This window comes from Tupaia chinensis, unplaced genomic scaffold (genome assembly GCF_000334495.1).
Source record: "Tupaia chinensis unplaced genomic scaffold, TupChi_1.0 Scaffold000132_1, whole genome shotgun sequence".
Lineage (NCBI taxonomy): Eukaryota > Metazoa > Chordata > Mammalia > Scandentia > Tupaiidae > Tupaia > Tupaia belangeri.
The window spans coordinates 411,139-432,558 of NW_006159601.1; the positions used below are offsets into that span (position 1 = coordinate 411,139).

Genomic DNA, 21,420 nt, shown 5'->3' on the forward strand with positions numbered 1-21,420 from the left:
AGAAAGCAAACCTGCAGGTCTGGGACTGGAGCCACAGTCAGCCATGTGGGAGTCCAGCACCCTTAACCACCACGCCACCTGCCGGCTGGTAAATGTTACACTCACATAAAACATTGTCGGTAGGAGACTAGTTGATTATTTTATTAAGCGGCTGGGTATTTTAATCACATGTCTAAGTGAAAGGGTATTTAAACTGAGCAATAGCCATTGGGAAAAGTGTACCTTTATTAAGATGAGGAGGGCCAATCTGGATTTGTAGTTGTTTGTCTTACACACTTTAGAAAGGGTGCCCTTGGGTACCACCCTACCGGTGGGTAGCCTGATGGATAAAGGTGCTAGATTCCCATGTGGGCGACCTTGGTTCTCGTCCCAGACCTGTCAGCTTGTTTTCTCACTTTCCCTCCCTTCTCTCTCTGGACAGATGAAATAATAATGACAAATAAAATAGTTCTTGGGAGGAGGCGGTCAGTCTGCCTTCTGGGGTGGCTTCTAGGGTGTTGTGGCCGTGGTCCCAGCAGAGGCTCATGTGCCACTGTGGCCTGGTGAGCACGCACATACATGTCCGCTCCGGAAGAGGCTTTCGCAGTGCGGTGCCAGCCTTGCACTCTGCCCACGGGTGGCGCCCTGCTGTTGGCAGGGCTCTCCTAGAAATAGGGGGCATCGCCTTTGAGCTCCTCTGGTCCCGAACGCCTGGGGAGAGGAGCCCCGCACAGTGCCAGCCCCGGAAGCGCTCTGGATGGGGGGTGTCTCTTTACATTTGACGGCTTCTTATCTGTGGAGTGTCCGGCTACGTGGTCGAGAGTACTTGGAATTCATGTGAGCTTAACCGGGAAAGAGGGAGTGGAACATCTTATTTTAAGGCACGTGTAGCTGAAGATTGAAAATGGCAGGACCCAGTAGCTGAAGAGGGCCCCGAGTGGTGTCTGACCTACGAGGGCCTGACGAGCACGTCTGTCCCCAGGTCACTCGCAGGACTGCGCTCCCGCCTGCACGGTCTCCCCAGCCACGTTGCTTCACTTACGTGAGCCGTGGCTGCAGCAGGTGCGACGCCGTGTTCACTGGCCCCCACACTCAGGTGTCTGATCTGGGCCCACGATGGCAGTGCGTGCCCGGAGGGCCCCCCAGGAGCCAAGACAGCCTCCCCGCCCCCCGGCGCGTCCATCGGCGTGGACAGGGTTAGTGGGGAGGCAGGGGCCGTGCTGCCTGTTCTGCGTCTGGAAGCTGCCGCAGGTCAGGGTATGCACAGTCCACACAGCGTGTCCTGATGCCTTAGCCAAGTGACCTGTAGTAAGTGACGTCACCATCCCCCTTTAGGACTCAGGATGCTGCAGGGCCTGAGCTGGTGCTGCCTGCGAGCGTGGAGTTCCGGGAGAGCTGTGAGTAAGCCCAGACCCGGGGTGCCCACCGTGCTCTCCGTCCCCGTCCGGGCTCACGGCTCTCGTTCTTGTCTGTCAGCTGAGGACTCCTTCCTGTCGGCCGTCATAAACTACACCAACAGCTCCACGGTGCACTTCAAGCTGTCGCCCACGTATGTGCTGTACATGGCGTGCCGCTACGTGCTCTCCGGCCAGCACAGACCTGACGTCAGCCCTGCGGAGCGCACGCACAAGGTCATCGCCATCGTGAACAAGATGGTGAGCATGATGGAAGGCGTCATCCAGGTACGCTCCTCCTCGGGCTGCACGTTGGCCTCGGGGGACTCCGTCCGGCTGTGGGTGGTACGGACCGCGCCCAGCTAAGAGGGCGATGGCAGCCATGCGGGCGGGGCTGTGGCTTCGCAGCTCTTCCCCGCATGTTACTGAGGCCGCCTGGCGACACGGGGCCGAGCACGCTGCATCCCGTAGCTGAGCGCGTTCACCGTGCCGGGAGGTGCACAGCGGCCCTGGGGCAGCCCCCGTCCTTCTGGCCCGTCACCGCCCTCGGGGCGCTGCAATGGTTGTAAGGGACCTCCCGTCAGTGAGCCCTCCGCGTGCTGGGTATGGGTGCGCACGGAGGGGCAGCTGTAAAAAGATCTCAGAAATGAGGACGACAGGTAAAAAGAACAGAACCCGTGAGCACTGGATGGAGCAGAACGAGGAAGAGCAGCTGCCCTTTACCTGTGAAACACTTCACGTAGGATGACGTTTCTTATAAACCGATGTTGAACGTTTTAGTGAGGGTGGATAATTAGGCGCCTTTAGGAAGGAAAATCTCTGTCAATCTAAAATGAATCAAATTGGCATAGCAGGGCCAGCAGCTGGTGTGGTGAAGGCTCTGGATTCCACATGGACAACTCTGTGGTTCAAGTCCCAGATCCAGGCTGGAAAAGCATGCTGGGTGTATGTGCTCCAAACTCCGAGAGGAGGATGGAGACAGGGATACGGCGCGGCCATCCCTCCGCGGGGTGATTTCTCGGCTTTCCCTCCTCCCCTCTCTCTTGTTCCCTCTGACGAGCACACACACCTCATGACCAAAATAGCAGTAATAGGGATAATAATGGCACGGCGTCTTCCACCTCAGAGATTTAACGTCCTTGAAGGTAGATTTACAAATGTAAGAGTTCCTCTGAATCGCTGGGCAGTGCTGTTACTCAGCTGTGAAACGCTGCTCATGCAACCTGCAGGGGCACAGTTGGGTAGTTTCTGTTGGATTGAAGGACGCTGGGATCTTTTCATTCCATCAGAATTGTTTTTGTTTTTTGTTTTTTTTCTTTTCTTTTTTTGGAGAAGTTTTTGCTATAGGATGCTGGCGCTCGCCAGACAGAGAGACAGAAAGTGAGAAATCACCCCCCAGGGGGGATGGCCATGCCGCAATCCCTTCTCCTCCATTCTCCTCTCGGGATCTTGGGCACGCATGCACACGCGCCTGGCATGAGTTTTAAGCCACCGGGTCCGGGACTCGAACCGCGATCAACTACGTGGGAGTCCAGCAACACAGCCATTATGCTAACTGCTGTCCCTGTCAGAATTGTTTTTAAAAGCCCCACATTTTCAGGTATGGCTCTTTCACATTTGAGTGGTTAGCATAGTTAGGGTTTGATGGGGGTGAGGAAGCAGAAAAGGAAGGTCATCGTATGTGAATACCTTTCTGTCACTCATGCCATTTTGTAGAGTGTGGATTTGCTTTTCAGTTCTCGTCATAGCCATCACCTGTCTTCTGTTTCTTGTGGGCTTGAACCCGGACACTGCCATTGACACCTTCCCTTCCTCACGTACATGCAGTCAGTCAGAACGAGTCTCAACCGTTACACTTCGGTGATGGAAGGAATCTTAAAATAATGAAAAAGAGCTCAGACAGTGAATATTTTAAATTCTACTTTCAAAACACAAAAGAGCTTAATAATAGATACAAATCCTTTATATGTTTTTACATTTTCAACTTCTATTTTGATTGTTTCTGTTGATCTTTCCTGTTACTTCCCTACTTGGGAAGGAAGCCCCGCCCCGCCTTACACACCTGTAAGGAACTGCATGGTCTCACTTGAAAATGCACAAGGTCCTTTCTCAGCAGAGCTGCTTTCCGGTTTTTTGAGAGGGATTTTTTTGCTATAAAGCATGTGCGCTTATAGGAGAGACAGACAGAAAGCGAGAAATCACCCCCCAGGGGGATGGCCACGCCACAGATGCTTCTCCTCCGTTCTCCTCTCGGGATCTGGGGCACGCACACACTCGACCTGAGTTTTAAGACACTGGGTCAGGGACTCGAACTGCGGTTGACTACACGGGAATTCAGGGATGTAACTGTTGCGCCACCTGCTGGTCCCAGCCTTAGCAGGTTTCCTAAAAACATGGTTAAGTTGGTGTTCTGTAAAGTCATCTTGATAGTCCCCTCAGAAACGTATCTGGCTACCATGCCCGTTAAGCACACACAGCGTGTCTCGGCGCTGCGTATTTCCAGAGCTGCTTCAGGTCCGCGAGTGGAGACGGTTTGAGAGTAACGTGACCGAATGCTGCACCTCCCTGTTGTGCTTTCATGTTCGTGCTTTGATTTTTTTGAACTGTCATGATTGTTTACAAGTTTCTTTCTCTCGTTCTGCTTGGTTCCCCCTCGTCCGTTTTTCTCCAGGAAGTAGACCAGGTTGATCAGGTAGGAGTCTTGCTGGGAGCTGCCCGAGCTGTGTTGGCTTAGTCCGTCCTCATGCCGCTTTCATGTCCAATACGGCACCGCAGCGACTGACTGACAGTCCGTAACCCTCATCCAGCTCCTGAGACGTGCAATACTAAAACCTTTTTGACTGTGCGGCCCTACCAGCATTCCATAATTTCTGCTTCATGCACTTCAGTGTGGATATGAGATGACCAAGCTCTGTTCCTTCTCTATCGTTTCCCTTGGTTCCTATTCTTTGGATCTCATCTGGGGCTGCCTGGCCTGCTCATGTGGTCGGGCGAGGACGCGCTAGATCAGTTCTTGATACTGAGCTGCCCGGCGTCCCAGCCGGCGACTCCAGTATCCGGGTGGCGGTGGGTAACCGTGGTGCCTGTGTGGCCACGCAGATTACCAGATACGCCCCTCTCCCAGTGGTGGTGGTCCCAGGACCCCCGCTCTCCCCTGATGGAGCGCATCGTAGCTGACCGGGCCCTCGTGTCTGTGCACTCGAGTCCCGAGCCGTGGCCACCGCGTCACTGGCCTCCCATTGCCCTCGTGCACCCAAACCCCTCTGCGAGTATCTGGTATCTGTGGCTCGTACGTGCTGAGAGTGGGAAGGTACTGGTCTATCTCCAGCAGCTTCTCGGGAACCCTTTTATCTCTGTGTCTGTGTCTGCCCTGCGTTGCTCATGGGACCATTCCGTCCACAGAAACAGAAGAACATCGCGGGGGCGCTGGCTTTCTGGATGGCAAATGCATCGGAGCTGCTCAACTTCATCAAGCAGGACCGGGACCTCAGCCGCATCACGCTGGATGCCCAGGACGTGTTAGCGCATCTGGTGCAGGTGGCCTTCAAGTAAGCGCACGTGCGGGCCGCCTGGTGTGCGGAGGGTTGGATCACGCTTTTTCTCTTTGTTGTTTTGTTTGTCAGGGCAGTTGCACTCTTCAGGGAGAAAGCACCCCCAGGGAGGCATGGTCACCCCACGGCCCCTTCTCTCCTGCCACTTCTCCTATGGGGATTTTGAGCATGGATGCAGACACCCACTGTGTCTCTCCAGCTCCTGGGGCCAGGCTTCTAACCACTAGGCCACACCGCCAGCCTCGGTCATCGTGTTTGTGTTGTTTTCAAGAATTACTTTCAAGCTCTGATTTACCTGACCTGAAGGTGGGCACCAGGGCATAAACTCGTGCCTGCACACCTGCTGAGTGCATGTCGAAGTTGGCGAGCTGGGCGCCAGGGATCTTGGAGTAAAAACCTCTTTATTGGGACTAGCAGGCAGCATGGTAGTTGAGGTGCTGGACTCCCTCATGGCCCGCTGTCAGGGCAGTTGCACTCTTCAGGGAGAAAGCACCCCCAGGGAGGCATGGTCACCCCACGGCCCCTTCTCTCCTGCCACTTCTCCTATGGGGATTTTGAGCATGGATGCAGACACCCACTGTGTCTCTCCAGCTCCTGGGGCCAGGCTTCTAACCACTAGGCCACACCGCCAGCCTCGGTCATCGTGTTTGTGTTGTTTTTAAGAATTACTTTCAAGCTCTGATTTACCTGACCTGAAGGTGGGCACCAGGGCATAAACTCGTGCCTGCACACCTGCTGAGTGCATGTCGAAGTTGGCGAGCTGGGCGCCAGGGATCTTGGAGTAAAAACCTCTTTATTGGGACTAGCAGGCAGCATGGTAGTTGAGGTGCTGGACTCCCTCATGGCCCGCTGTGGTTCGAGTCCCGGACCTGGCAGCTTTAGATTCGTGTAGCCACGTGTGCATGCGAGCCCACAGTCCCAGGAGGAGCGCCCCGGAGAATGGACCGCAGAGCTCACGCCCTGTGGTAGAACGCGAGCAGCAGCAGAACGCCCATTTCGGGGTGGGAAGTCTGGTAGCCGTGGGCTCGTCCCGTGTGCCGCCTGCCAGCCGTGCGCCTGCTGCAGGGACAGCCCGCACCCGTGCCGTTCCAGGTACCTGGTCCACTGTCTCCAGTCAGAACTGAACAACTACATGCTGGCCTTCCTGGAAGACCCTGAAGAGAGCAGTCTGCAGAGACCGAAAATCGGTGAGGCCACGCCCTGTCCGTCCCCGCCCGCCGACCTCCCTTCAGGGCCGCTGTGCACGGGGAGGGCTCGTTAGCACCCAGTTGGTGCCCTGCTAGGTCTGGGGTCTTCGCAGGAGGGGTGGACAGCCCATCTGCCCATGCCGTGCTGTGTTAATTTTTATGCACGTCTCTTGGACGGGCTTGGAGTGCTGAGTGGCCTCAGTAACTCGTTGAGACCACGCCACTGTCCTCGCAGTCCCGTGTTTGTGGAGTGGTGGGACAGCAGTTGCTACCACTCCCTAAGCTCACGGCTCTTTCCGGAGGCTCCTCGGTGACTGTCCTCTGTGTCTCTGCAGACGACGTGCTGCACACGCTCACGGGAGCCATGTCCCTGCTACGCCGCTGCAGGGTCAACGCCGCGCTAACCATCCAGCTGTTCTCGCAGCTCTTCCACTTCATCAACATGTGGCTGTTCAACAGGCTGGTGACCGACCCCGACTCGGGGCTGTGCTCCCACTACTGGGGGGCCATCATCCGCCAGCAGCTGGGCCACATCGAGGCCTGGGCCGAGAAGCAGGGGCTGGAGCTGGCGGCCGACTGCCACCTGAGCAGGATCGTGCAGGTGTGTGCCCTGCCTGCCCAGCGAGGCCGGGTAAACCTCGGTGGGCCATTGCGAGGAAGGACAGCAGACTGAGCAGCGGGATAGCGCGTAATGGCTCACGGTGCTGGAGGCAGGATCAAGGCCGGGGTCGGCAGAGCGCTTTCCTCCCGAGGGCTCCCAGGCGAGGATGTGCAGGTGCCTCCCCAGCTTTGGCCAGTGGGTGTGGCTGGCTCTGGAGCTCTGCCCTGTCTTCTGATGGCCTCCTCCTCTGCGCTGTGTCCAGGCGCCCACTAGCACCAGTCCATGAGTCATGCTGTGCCGAGTAGCCTCGTGTAACCTTGCGTAACTGAACAGACCTCTGAGTAAGGTGGCATCTCGTGGTGCTCGGGTCAGGCCTCCAGCTTAGAATGCTGAAGGACTCAGTTCAGTCACTGCAGGCGATCATAGGAAACGTCCCGACGGGTTCTTCCGGCCGAAGTCAGTAGGTACACTTCAGAGACCGCCGTACTGAGCGTGCACCACAGTTTAAAACTGCGTCGTGTCAGCCGTTGGGGATACGAAGGCAGGCCATAACCTGCAGGGCTTGCCAGCGCTGCGGGAACTCTTCGGGCAGCAGAGTCCAGAGCCGTCTCGCGTTACAGAGACGAGCTGTCTGCGGTCTCGAACGGGCTTGGTGCCTCGGTGCACTAGGTTTCTTTTCTGAGTTCTCAATCTCTTCTACAGAGGCTTAGCGAATAGAGACGCTATTCAGGTAGTTACAGAAAGTTAGGCCATGGGAACCGCTCATACCTGTTACCTGGAACTCAGAGTGGTTATATGATGTTTAAACTTGGAAAGAAACTCCTACCTGCATCCAGCACTCCAGAACTAAGCCAGCCACGCTTCATGCCTCCTCCCCTCGCTCTCACTCTCGCTCTCTCTCAGGCGACCACGCTGCTCACCATGGATAAGTACATACCGGAGGACGTCCCGCACGTGAGCAGCGCCTGCTTCAAGCTCAACTCCCTGCAGCTCCAGGCCCTGCTGCAGAATTACCACTGTGCCCCTGACGAGCCGTTCATCCCCGCGGTGAGTGGGCGGGGCCGCGTCGTCCCAGTGTGGGCCAGGCAGGAACGGGAAGAACTAACGACAGCCCCGAGGCCACCTCACTGGGTCGCTGTGCTGTCGCCACCCGCACTGAGCTCAGTGAGGAAGCAGAGACTGCAGGGGCACCTGCGTAGGAAAGCCCCGATTCAGGGAGTCAGGGATTGGCGGGATCCGTGGAGGACGGAGGGGTGGAGGGCCCTGCACGTAGAGTCAAGCATGGCCACTGTGACCAGGCCCCGGGGGCAGAGCTGCCACCACCGTGTGTCCCCTGGGGCAGCCGTCACGCCCATGTGTCTTAGCGATGGCAGCGACAGCCAGTGGGCTTCTGCTGCACCTCTACGTCAACTCTCAGGTCTGCTGTGGGGCCTTCGGCTGTGGGAGGCCAGGTTCCATCCAGAACAGCCCACGGGCTCGGCACGCCTGCCCGCAGGCCCCAGGGAGGAGGGGGCGGAGCCCTGTTGGCTTGCGAAGGGGACTGCAGTTGCCCCCACCATCACAAGTAAACATGTCCTGAGGTTGGGCGACACAGGGAGGTGGGGGCCTGGCCTTTGTCGTTGGTGGTGACACCAGTGTGGAGCACAGGCTCACTGGAACCAGGAGTCACCAGTGGTCACCAAGTCAGCAGGAGGACGCACTGATGAGCCTCGGCCTGGTCACGTAGGAGCACATGCTGTAGTGGGACGGGGTGTTTGGTGGTCCAGGGAGTCTGGATGAATGTGCAGAGGGTGCGGGGCAGGGCTGTGTGTGGTGGACAGGTGTGCAGTGGGCGTGCCTAGGACAGACATGCAGAGGGTGCATGGTGGACAGGCGTGCCAAGGACACACGGGAGGGCATGTGGGCTGTGGCTGTGGTGCACCTGTGTAGGTGTGGCTCTTGGGGACTGAGAGCAGTCTGTGGTGTGAACCATCACCTCAGAGAAACGCATTGGGGCAGGGGCCGTCCCTGTGCAGGGCTGGGCGTGGAGGCAGTGGGACACCTGGTCACGTAGGAGCACATGCTGTAGTGGGACGGGGTGTTTGGTGGTCCAGGGAGTCTGGATGAATGTGCAGAGGGTGCGGGGCAGGGCTGTGTGTGGTGGACAGGTGTGCAGTGGGCGTGCCTAGGACAGACATGCAGAGGGTGCATGGTGGACAGGCGTGCCAAGGACACACGGGAGGGCATGTGGGCTGTGGCTATGGTGCACCTGTGTAGGTGTGGCTCTTGGGGACTGAGAGCAGTCTGTGGTGTGAACCATCACCTCAGAAACGCATTGGGGCAGGGGCCGTCCCTGTGCAGGGCTGGGCGTGGAGGCAGTGGGACAGGGCCATCCTGAGGGCAGGAGAGGCATGGAGGCAGCGGTGTGGTCACTGGCTGAGCCTGGTGCTTGGCATTTGAGAGCCTCGTCAGATGGGATGTGTGTTACACAGCAATAAAAAACTCTTAAATAGCAACCAGTCACCTCTCATTCAGAAATAATTCCTTTGGTTGATTTATTTTCAAACTGGGAAATATATTGCCTGTTTGTCCTGATTTTTGTATTTTACGTGGACTTTTCCAGACTGTCATTGAACATTGTATGAAAATACGGCCATTAGCCGCTGGATTTTAAATGTTAGAGTCACGTGGGGGGAGACATGATGCTGGGCCCGTGGCCTGGGGTAAGGGAGCCGGGCCCACATGACGCCTGCAGGTTTACTGCTGCCCTGGTGGCCTGGAAAACACTGGTGCGTGTGCACACATGCCGGTGTCCACGGGATGGGGAGCCGGAGGGAAGCATGGCGGTCCGCCCACGTTCCGCCCGGCGGCGCCTTCCCTCAGCCTCGGGAGCACCTGCGTTCTCTGGCAATCACTTTCAAAAAGAAAAAGGAAAACAGTTTGGAAAATGGAGAGCAGAAACATTGTTGTCGGACCGAGCAGCAGCTTTCTCCTTAAAGCTGCGAGTCGGTATCTCGGGCTCGCATCGAAGCCTGCACGCCGTGTGTGCCGGGGCCTGCGGCACAGACCGGGCCTGCGTCTGTGTCCGTGTCCATGTCCACGTGCTGAGTGCCGTGGGCGCCGTGGCGTGAAGAGCTGCCGGCCATCTCTTCTGGACTCTGCTGTCTCCCTAACAGGACCTTGTGGAGAACGTGGTGGCCGTGGCTGAGAACACGGCGGACGAGCTGGCACGCAGCGATGGCAGGGAGGTGCGGCTGCAGGAGGGCCCCGGCCTGCAGCTGCCTTTCCTTCTGCCAGAAGACGGCTACTCCTGCGACGTCGTCCGCAACATTCCCAACGGTTTGCAGGAATTTCTAGAGCCTCTGTGCCAGAGAGGTGAGCAGCGCCCGCGCGTCTCCTGCACGGTTCGCTCAGGGCACAGGTGGCGGGCCCCCTACGTCGGGCGCGTGTCCCTCCGACCTGAACGAGCCTGTCTTGGTGCTGCAGACTGCGCCCAGAGGCAGAGCCCTCGAAGGCTGTGGCCTGCAGCAGCACGCACTCTCCGCCAGGCATCAGTCACGCGGCCCCGACCGCAGGCGGGGCTCCTGGAGCGTGCAGCCTTGTCGCGGAGTCGTCCTCCAGTGATGGGCACAGCCGCCACGTAGGAGCCCCCGGGGCTTGGAGCTGGAGTGCTTCCCTTTGGTTGCTGTGTGTTGACAGCCCTCAAGTATGAGCCTTTGGGTTAGACCGAACTTTAGTCCCACTTTGCGACTTTGTAGTAGGAACAGCTCCAAAGGAGAGGAGTTCAGAACGTAGGTGTTAGTTTAAATAAATAAAAATAACAACCACGGAGAAGTTAGGGCTGTATGCGGAAGTGTATAAACGTAGCGAGTGCGTGTTTATAGCGTCACCTTGGTAACGTTTACATCTTCAAAGTGTTTGATTGTTTAACAAAACCCATTTTGCAAAGGCTGCTGCTCCTAGTGAAATGCAGTGTTCACAGATCTGCTCCCACGGAGCCCTCCCAAGAACACTGCCCAATGCTCAGGGCACCACGGGGCGGCAGAAGCAGAGGCCAAGGTGGGGTGGGGCAGAGGAATCCCCGTGTGAAGCATGAATGGGTAGGGGCCTTCACTTCTGGTTCAGGTCATCCCTGTGACAGGTTGGCCAGCTGGGGCAGCAGGGGCCATGCTGCAGTACAGTTTGAGGCCTTGACCGACACCCCAGGAGTGGGGCTGCCTGGTTCATGCTCACGTGCTGCCTGGGGAAACCTGGAAACTGGTCCCGAGCAGGTCCGTGGCTGCCCTGTGGTTGCTGAAAGACATATGCTCCAAATCCCACCTCCCAGGCCAGCCCCTGGACTGCAAGCCACATCCAGTGTTAGGGCAGGCAGTGGCCGCCCCAGGCATCAGCCAGTGCACCCCCACCCCAGGCCCCCCCAGACCTTGTAGGCCGTCTGAGCTGCTGGCAGCTTCTGTCTCCTCCTCCAGGGCCATTACAGTAAACCGGGGCACGCCTCGGTCTCCCTCACGCATGACTGCCTTGACATGCAGGCACTGTGCGTCCATGCCCTTCCCTAAAGGGGTCTGCTGCTGCTGCGAGCTCGCCCTCACTCTGCGGAAGGCCCGGCCTCTGCCGGTGTGCATGTCCCAGAACAGCGACCTGCTGGCCCATCCCTGCTGTGTGTCTGGAGCAGCGTAGCCTGTGTGCAGAGCTGGCGTGAGCTCCTCTTGCTCTTACTCACGCATGCAGCCTGCTGCATGTCAGGTGCTCAGCGACAGCTCTGAGTTGCTACCTTGGGAACACGCACGCAGAAGCCAGCTTCCTAGCGTTCTGCGGCTGCGTGTACAGTCCAGGAGGCGTGCCGCCGAGTAGGTGTTGGCGCCTCGGAGACAGTGGGCCCTGTGTGCCGAGTTGGCCGTGGATCTCAGCGCAGGTGTGTTCGGTCATGTGTAGGCGTCACCAGCCACCGCACGTGTTGGGTGTCGTCAGTGGAGGGAGCCTCGTACACAGGTGCCCATAGAATGAACAAAGGCGTGGATGTTCCCTTCTGTGGCCTGTTTTCCTTCTCACGCCCACGGCTTCGCGAGCTGATGGGAGATCTGCCACATGCTCCCCGCGGCTGTGTCCTTCCTGATTCTCAGACCATGTGGTGCTGGGAGAGACGGCCAGGCCTGCCTGGACACGCCGTCCCTGGTCCGAGAGGCACTGCTTAAGCTCGTCAAGCAAACCGTTCGCAGTAGGGCCCAGCACTAGCCGTGGAGACCAGACGTCTGAAAACAACCTGCGACTGTTGCAGTGTCCGAATCCTAACGCTGTGGTTCCCTACAACACTGGGAAGAAGGGAGCTAGAGGCTCTCTCTTAGTGAAACTAGATTAAAACAGTGATTTAAGGACCAGCAGTTAGCATAATGGCTGTGTCCCTGGACTCCCATGTAGTCGACCTTGGTTCGAGTCCTGGACCCGGTGGCTTAAACTCACGCCGGGCGCATGTGCGTGCGTGCCCAAGATCCCGAGAGGAGAATGGAGAAGGGATTGCGGCGTGGCCATCCCCCCTTGGGGGGTGATTTCTCGCTTTCTGTCTCTATGTCTCTCTCTGTCTGTCTGGCGAGCGCACATGCCCTATAGTGAAAACCTCTCAAAAAAAAAAAAAAACAGTGATTTAAGAAACCAGAAACTGAAACAAGGTTAAGTTACTCTAGAACCTCACTGTGTCGGAATGTTTTGACATCTCCTTTTTCCTTTACCACAAAGGAATTCTTAAGTGTCCAAATTAATGGTGCCCGCGGCCTCCGTCAGAGCCCTGGGGCAGCAGCTCTGTGGCGTGGCAGGGCCCCCTGAGGTCAGCCCAAGGCTGCAGTGCCTGGCCTTCAGGGCGTTGACAAACGTTAGCCAGAACCAGGAAGGGGACAGCTGGCGAGCCTCGCGCAGGCCGGTGTGAGAGGCATCGTGAGGAACAACGGGGAGCGGAAGCGAGTGAGGAAGAGCAGCAGGTTTCTCCACCGAACATGGACCTCGTAGTGACACCGTCTGTCCCTGCTGATACACCAGGGGATTTTTTCCTTAAAACACTATCAGTGATTCCGAAATTTAAGCAAGTATCAGTTTACAAGAAAATTTGGACAGAGCGATGTGAATGGGCCCTAGGACTTGTGATTGCTGTCCTCATGGAGTCATGCCCGTCTGTCCCTGAAGCCAGCATCAAACGTGGAAGCAGAGGTCCAGCGTCGCTGCCATTCCATCTTCCTCTCCCTCTCTTCCCTTGTTCAGTAGATACTCTGGGCCAGCAGGTGGCGTGTGGGTAAGACCTCTGGATCCCACGTGGCCAGCTGCGTCTCGAATTCCAGACCTGGCAGTTTGAGAACACGCACTGGGCACGTGTGTGGCACCCCCAAGCCGAATCCCGTGCGGAGAGCAGAGGAGGGATTGCCCCGTGGCCATCCCCCACCCTCATGTTTGTCTGACTCCAGACAAATATCTTTCTAATAAAATGTTAAGGCTTCATGCCCTAAGAGAAATAGATATTCCGAATGTTACTGAGGAGTTAGGCTAGTGGGATAAACAGTCCTGCAGGAGGTGATTACAGAGTGACTGAGTGACTTACAGGAGTAAGAGAGAAGTGCTCTTGGAGCATGAGGAGACCAAGTGAGAGCCTATTGGATTCGATGAACTTTTATTATTCAGTTTGCTGTAGTGTGTGCACTCCATAGAGACGGTGGAGGGGAGTGGTGAGAAATCACCCCCTGGGGGCAGCCACCATAATCCGTTCTCCATCCCTTCCCCAGACCGGGCACACACACACACACACACTGTATTTTCCAAGCTGCCTGGTCCGGGAGTCGAACTGCAGCCAGCCATATGGGATCCACACTACCTGGCTGGGTCCAAATGCCAGACTGTTGAGAAAGTCATGACCTGTTTTTCTGTGCAAAAGTGCATCGTGATTTTCCTGGCAACGCAGTAGATGGTTTCAAATGTGTGATTCCGTTTTCAGAGGGAATGCCGGTGTTAGGAGGGAGAGCGGTACTGCCGGTAGACACGGAGCGCTGGCTGCTCCTGCTTCCCTAGGCGAAGGCCGTGGGTCGCGAAGGCCGTGGGTCTCGAAGGCATGCTCTCCATCTCACGGTCTGCTGTGTCCCTCAGGGTTTTGCAGATTAGTCCCTCACACGCGGTCTCCAGGAACTTGGACGATATATTTCGAAGGCGCGGATTACGACAGCCACCTGATGCGGGAGAACACAGAGCTGGCAAGTATCGGGTTTCGTCGGGCGGGGCGTGAGACGCGCTCCTTGCCTCCCAGCGGGCTCCTTGCTTACCCCGGTGCTCCTGTGACAGGAAAGTTAAGCATCATCTTCACACATTGGCTCTGGTAAAATCTTGAAACCAAGATTTATTCAAATGCATGTGCATTTTTTTCTCTGTAGTTTTGCTTGTAAACAAATGGTACTTTTTAAAATAGTATTTTGGTACATATTTTAAAAATACTAATACATTAACCTTAACATTTTATTGGAAAGATTTTTTTGATAGAAAGTCTTTTATTCTTATAAAAATTACTTATATATTTTTTTAGAGATTTTTGTCATAGGGCACATGTACTCCCCAGCGACAGAGAGAGAGATCACCCCGTGGACGATGGCCACATCGCAACACTCCCCTCACGTCGTCCTCTCGGGATTTGGGGCACACATGCACATGCGCCCAGTGTGAGTTTCAGTCTGCCGGGCCTGGACCCAAAACGTCGGCAGTGTCGGCGGAGCACAGCAGTGTAACTGCTACTCCGTCTTCTGATCCCAAATATTTTACCCTTTTATAGTAAGCCCATTTCTTACATAAATCATCTCTAGTATTGTCTTTCTGGAAGCATAAGAACTTCAGTATTTTCTGCTTTGTACGATTAAAATCTACCTTGCTTCATGGAGAGAGTCTTTTTAAAAGAAGATTTTTTCGGTATGTTCAGTTCAAAGTAATTAACATCTAATTCTTTGCATAGCATACATTAAGTTGGAGCCTGTCTCGGAGACAGTTCCAGAACGCGGATTAACCCATGATTTCTCTGTTAACACCAAAAACATGATCACATCTAACTATTAACATGAATGTCAGTGTTACGGACTGTCAGTTCCCGAGTTGGAGCAGCGACGTGCAAGTACCAGAATACGTAGAAACACAAGTACCTCTTAGCTAGGGGCTCGGATTCTGCACCTAGCTAGCTAGCTCTCGGGCTCTCAGGAGCGCTCAGGAAAGGAGAAGCGGCCGACCCCTCTCGCCCTCTGCTCCGGGAAGCACCATCTCGAGGCCTCCGCCAAGGGCTGTGCCGCCGCTTCCCGGCCGTGGGCTCTCACGTCGTGGACCAAGCTGGCTCAGCCCCGGTGTGCGCGCTGCGTGTGCTCGCGTGCCGCCTGCCCTCGCTGCGAGGCCATGCACCGCCGTGGCACGACTCTCTGCCGCCGGCCCACTCGGCACGGCCCAGCCACCACAGTGGCCTTCACTTGGCAGCAGGCCCCTTCTGGTCCTGCGCAGTCAAGTAGGAATTGGATTTTGTCTTCAGAGGTTTTCTTTCTTTCTTTCTTTCTTTTTTTGAGAGATTTTTCTATAGTGCGTATGCGCTCACCATAGAGACAGAAAGCAAGAAGTCACCCCCCAGAGGGGTGGCCATGCCGCAGTTCCTTCTCTCCTCTTTGTATTTTGGCCATACACACATGTGTATTTGGCGTGAGTTTTAAGCTGCTGGGTCCAGGGCTCGAACCACAGTCAACTACGTGGGAGTCCAGTGACGGAACCACTATGCAATCTTCTGGTCCCTATAGTCAGGTTATGGAAATTTAATTTGGCTTTTTAAATTAGGTTCTTAAAACTAGCATTTTTGCCTCCATTGACCTTCGAGACTGGAGTGAAGGGTGTCAGCGTGTTTCCCAGACTAGACGCGAGGCTGTCCGTCTTCACTGGCTGTTTTACTCTCCACTCCCATGCCCCACCTCTCCGCTGCTGTCGTAAAGCTCTGGCCGGGGCCCGGGTCGCCCACCGTGGAGAAGCGACCTGAGCCCTGTCGTGTTCCCTTAGGCCCAGCCCCTGAGGAAGGAGCCTGAGGTCATCACCGTGACCCTGAAGAAGCAGAACGGGATGGGCCTCAGCATTGTGGCCGCAAAGGTAGGGCGGGCCGAGTCCTGGCAGGGACGTGGCCACTGTCCCGCACCCTGAGTCAGGCCCCGGACTGGCGGCTGGCGTGGGAGTCCTGGGTGCCCGGCTGTGCTGAATATGAGCTGGGCTCTGCCTCTGTGGGAGAGGGAGGGCAAGGGCGGGAGCGGCCGATGAAGAGAGCCGCAGTACTCTGGGGCCCAGGAGGGAGGCGCGGGCAATGCGCAGAGCCCCGAGAGCCCAGGCGAGTCAGGAGGAAACAATGCAGGCCCAGTCGGAACATGACTGCGGGGGAAGGTGCTGCCCCAGAGGAGCTCTCCTGGGAGGGCCCAAGTCTGGCCTCACCTCGGGAGCTCCGTCTCCGTCGGTGGGGATTGGAGCTCAGGGCGTCGGACCCGTAACCTGCGCTCTCCTCTCCAGAACTCTGAGGGTTTGAGTCCCTTCCTGACGACTTTCTGGCAGCTTATTTAAAATCACGCAGGTCTTTTCTCTGCTAGAAGAAGTTATTTTTGTGTCTCTTGGAGTTGTTTACCCTAATTCTCTTATACTTGCTTCTAATAACAGTTTAGGATCATAGTCGGACATTTTGATGGGACAACCATTATTTTTAAGCTTGATATAGTCAGTAACTCTACTCAGCTTTGTAACAGTTTGCTTAAAGTAACAGTTTACCAGCTACAGTTACGTCCATATTTCTAGGGAATGTGTGAGCATTTGCAGAGATTATACAGCAACATGACAGAAGTGCTTTCTGGGTTGCATGCTTGTTATGAGAAATATTTTTCAATTGGCAGTAGTCAAATTTCAGTTTAAAATTTGTGTTTCCCACTGTTAGAGCTGGGCTACCCCGAGTCTGAGCTGGAAATGAACTAGCCGTCGTTTGAAACTCCGCCTTCCCCCTGCCCTGAAAAGCTGCTCCCTGGCCCGCCCGAGTCGTACCCGGCCCACGTGAAGCCAGCCCTGCCTCAGACATGGGCCAGTGCCCGAGAGGAAAGGCGTGGTGGCTCTTCCCTGAGCGCAGGCTGGCGGCTGAGAGCCAGCAGCCCACGGGTCCCTGGCTGCCCCGACCTGGCTGGTTCTGTCTACCTCAAGGCCAGGCACGCCCGTGCCAGCAGTCCTGGCAGCTCACGCTTCCTCTGGCTCCCTGATCAGGGCAGGTCCCTCGAGCCTTCCCTCTGAGCGCTGCTCCCCATGGGGTGAAATTGCTGCGAGTCCCTCCCTGTCGCGCCGGTATTCTGACCGCGGTGTCTTCCCGAGTGCCCACCCTGGACGGCCCTTGGCGTGAGGTGGACGGAGAAATGAGTGAGAACATTGTTTTGTAAATGTGAATGTGATCGGCTGTCAGGCATCTTTAATCCTGGAAGTTTATGTAACATGATCAATTTCCAGCCATATTAGAGGCCTGAGGGAATTCACCCAATCTCGCTGTCTGGGACAGGTGCCTGTGAAACCCTGACGGTGCTGCCACGCAAGAACTGGGGACACTGGCTGTGTTCCCAGAACAGTGGGGAGCGTAGTGGCTGTACAGCAGCTGCCGAGGTGCTCTGGGAGGGACTGGGGTCTCAGCTGGTCCTCGTACCTCGCTGGGAGAGGCGTGGCTGTGGAGGACCGTCACCTGAGCAGGGACAGAGGATCAGGGCGTGCACGACAGGCCTGCGAGACGAGGGAGGGCAGCGCCTGGTCATTGCGAAGCTCCTAGCTGTCGAGTAGAAGGTCTGTGCATGGTCTTGTAGGCTTCTTGGAGAACCGAAGGGTTTGGGGCATAAGGGGAGCAGGGTGAAACTGACATTTTAGGAAACTGCCCGTTCACAGTGTGTTGGGTATATTGACACGGCCTGGACCAGAGGTGGCGTCTTTGAAGTCAGCTGCAGTGTGTGGTGGAGGATGTTGCGTGGGCACACCGGGCCGATTGGTAGCACGGGCTATGTGGGGTGCACCTGCTCCCCTACCACGGGGCGGTTGGTCAGGACTCCTTCTGCCTCACAGTCCAGAACCCTGCTCTCCCCTGAAAAGGAGCGCACCCACGGGCTATGCTTCCAGACGGTTGTACCCTAACGGCCCACTGAGAGCCTCGGGATGGGACCCGGGAAGGACCAGCCATAGAGCTTCCTTTCAGGTCTGCGGGTCGTCCACGTGGAATGGTGAGTAATTACAGTAGGAAGAAAGGAATCATAAGAGCTGGGAGGCTGGCCTTGTGGTGCAGTGGTTGAGAGAGCAAAGCCCCATCTGGCCAGTCGAGGCTTAATTTCTGGCCTGGGCAGCTTGAAAAACAGGCCGGGTCCCTGTGCTTACCCAAGTCCTGATGGCAGAGGAAACAGGTCATACGGGGCTGTGGCCTGCTGGGGCCGCACTTCCACATCCTCACACCTCTCTCCTGCAAGCGCAGTTCTCCAGCTGCTAAAAAATAGTTCTTAAAAAGAGATTCCAGGGGCCGACAGGTGGCGTGGTGGTTAAGGGCACTGGACTCCCACATGGCCGACTGTGGTTTGAGTCCCGGACCTGACAGCTTGCTTTCTCACTCACCTGCTCCCCTACCACGGGGCGGTTGGTCAGGACTCCTTCTGCCTCACAGTCCAGAACCCTGCTCTCCCCTGAAAAGGAGCGCACCCACGGGCTATGCTTCCAGACGGTTGTACCCTAACGGCCCACTGAGAGCCTCGGGATGGGACCCGGGAAGGACCAGCCATAGAGCTTCCTTTCAGGTCTGCGGGTCGTCCACGTGGAATGGTGAGTAATTACAGTAGGAAGAAAGGAATCATAAGAGCTGGGAGGCTGGCCTTGTGGTGCAGTGGTTGAGAGAGCAAAGCCCCATCTGGCCAGTCGAGGCTTAATTTCTGGCCTGGGCAGCTTGAAAAACAGGCCGGGTCCCTGTGCTTACCCAAGTCCTGATGGCAGAGGAAACAGGTCATACGGGGCTGTGGCCTGCTGGGGCCGCACTTCCACATCCTCACACCTCTCTCCTGCAAGCGCAGTTCTCCAGCTGCTAAAAAATAGTTCTTAAAAAGAGATTCCAGGGGCCGACAGGTGGCGTGGTGGTTAAGGGCACTGGACTCCCACAGGGCCGACTGTGGTTTGAGTCCCGGACCTGACAGCTTGCTTTCTCACTTCTCTCTCTCTCTCTCTCTGTCTTGCTCTCTTCCTCTCTGGTCAAATTTAAAATAAATAAATAAAATTCAATAAAATAATTCTTTAAACAAGGAAGGGAGAGAAGAGAGTCCAGGTTTAGTTCTAAACTGGTTAATTTATCAGCTTTTAAGGTTTACTAAGTATGTGGCTACCCATTTTCTGGGACCCCTCCCTTCTTGGGCACTGTGTTTTTTCTTCCCTCTCCTTCAATAAGCTCCGCTTCGCTATACCTAAAAAAAAATGTGCTAAGTATGAAAGGTGCGTGTACTGATTTTGTTAGTTTTTGTCACCCACCCAGTGGGGGCACGCGGCAGTCCCTTCTCCTCCTCCTGTGACTGTGGCCATGTACGCACATGTGTCCCGTGTTGTTTTTAACCCACCGGGTCTAGGGCTTGACCCCCGTCCGTCACATGGGATCTGACAGCTTAACCACCATGCGCCTCTGGCCCGGAAAGGTCTTTTCTTTTAACCTAGTAAGTTTCCTTCTGGGCTAGGCAGGACGGTGCTGCAGTGACAGTGTTCTGCCGTGCTGGGACCAAGCAGGAAGGGTCCGGGCTCAGCCCTGGGCATACCCTGAGTGTGTCAGGCGTGTGTGTTGACGTGGCCTGGCTGACCGAGATGGGCCGATTGCAGTGGGAAGACCCTGTTCCCTGCCGGGTCCCCTCCCACCCCAGGACAGCAAGATCATCATTGGTATTTTTAGTTTGCCCGAAGACGCACGTGCTCGTGAGCGCACGGGGAGAAACGGAGAAAGCACATCCCGTGGGGAGTGGTCACCACGACCCCCTCTCCATCTCTCCTTTCAGAATTTTGGGCCCACAAGCCCTCCACGTTTTCTTGAGCCCCCGGGTCTGGGACTCAAACCATGCAGTTGGCCATCTGGGATCCTCCTGCCTTAACCCTCACGTCACTGCCAGCCCCCAGAGAGCACGAAGGCTGCTGTGTAGCTAAGCTCTGACGGGGAGTGGGGCCGGAGGAGGCTGCCCTTGGGAACGTCTTTGGAGATGAAGCATGAAGGGTGAGCGTTGGCCAGGTCAGTGGCAGCAGGGGACTATCCCACAAGCAGGCCGTGCACGAGTCTCAAACCCAGCAGTGGAGCAGTCCGTGGGGTTCGAGAGGTGGTGCGGAGACTGCGGTGCAGATTGGTCAGGCTTCGTCATGGGGGCCAGCCCCAAATGTGTTCCCCTGTGGCCCACGGGCTCCGTCGCTGGGTAGCCGTGCTGTCTGCATGGAGGCCTCCAGAGGAGGTGCGCACAGGACCACGCGTGGCCGTGGTGCACTGTGGCATAGTGGCGGGCACCGTGGCTCATGGGCCCAGAGGTCCTGCCGTGCCCGTGGGTCTGGCAGAGCTGTGAAGTGAGGTTCAGGTAGCAGCCTCACGTGAGCAGAGGGCAGCTTAACATGCTTCATACTCCTCCATGGCGTAGCCTGGACGTCCTCGGGAGCACAGCCAGAAACTAGTAAGTAAGCTGGGACGTTTCCCAAGCTGGGTGGAGGTGTGAGGAGCGCTGTGCGTCCCAGCCGGCACACGGTGGGGGCAGGTGCTCCCTGGCGCAGCGGTGCACGTACTGTGGGTCAGCGACAGTCTTCAGGGTGGGTGCCGAACCGTGTCCAGGGTGTCGGTGAAATGCCGGAATGCGTCCTGGCTCTCATGCAGCAGGGTGTACGAGGCAGCCACTCCCTGGAGGGCCTGAAGACGGGACTGAGGGGGATAGAGGGGACGAGGCTTCAGTTTTGGGTATATGCCACTAGAGGGGACTGTGTTCTTGAGTACCCTTGGGACAGTGGCGCCCGGGAGGCCAGAGCCTGAGGTGTTTGCGTCGAGGTGTAGATGCTCTGCTGGGAGTTCGGCCGACTGCGAGATGCCCACGCCCGTTCAGAAAGGAGCGGTGTGCCCTGGGGAGCCGCCCACTGCGCTCTGGCTCTGGGAGGCTGGCGTGTCCCCCGGCTCGACACGGTGCCTGTGGTTCTCGGAAAGCAGGCGTGGCAGATGGGGACGGGCACCTGAGGTGCACACCTGCTGAGGGCCGTGGTGGCCGGTGGGCACTCCAGGCTGCGTCAAACATCGGCCCCGCACCCAGTGAAGTGCAGGACGGGGCTCCCAACCTGGCCCATGGTGCCCGGCCCCTCCCACAGGACTGCCAGTCAGAACCCGAGGCCTCTCCCACAGGCGGCCCCAGGACCTCGGCGGGGCTTCCGGGCAAAGCCTCAGTTCGCCTGCTATTGGTGCGGTCGTGCAGGGGCTCTGGGCTCGGGGCAGATGAGCCGCACCACGGGGTGCCCAGCCCTGGGTGGTCGCTCGGCAGGGCCATCTGCCCCTGCTCTTGCCCTCTGGGCTGCGTGACTGGGCCAGACCTCTTGGGCGGGTGTGCCAGGGTCACCCCGTGTCTGGGGCCATGCAGTCTCTGTGCTCGGCCGGGCCTGCCTCCCTCCCCCGCTGGCTGGCCTGGCTGCTGTGGGCTGCGGCCTTTTTGACGTCGGCGCCG

At 56.9% G+C, this 21,420-nt stretch overlaps 1 protein-coding gene across 1 annotated transcript in view; it reads left to right on the forward strand.

Moving 5' to 3' along the window:
* Window positions 1–21,420, forward strand: part of AFDN (afadin, adherens junction formation factor) — a gene marked incomplete at its 5' end in the record, with an annotated part of 80,927 nt that overhangs the window by 33,292 nt on the left and 26,215 nt on the right. Inside the window, 10 exon segments of the mRNA XM_014586389.1 lie at window positions 1,315–1,376; window positions 1,456–1,661; window positions 4,045–4,065; window positions 4,776–4,921; window positions 6,017–6,111; window positions 6,447–6,712; window positions 7,616–7,759; window positions 9,868–10,066; window positions 13,814–13,917; window positions 15,734–15,820. Of these exon segments, the coding sequence (XP_014441875.1) occupies window positions 1,315–1,376; window positions 1,456–1,661; window positions 4,045–4,065; window positions 4,776–4,921; window positions 6,017–6,111; window positions 6,447–6,712; window positions 7,616–7,759; window positions 9,868–10,066; window positions 13,814–13,917; window positions 15,734–15,820 (1,330 nt within the window).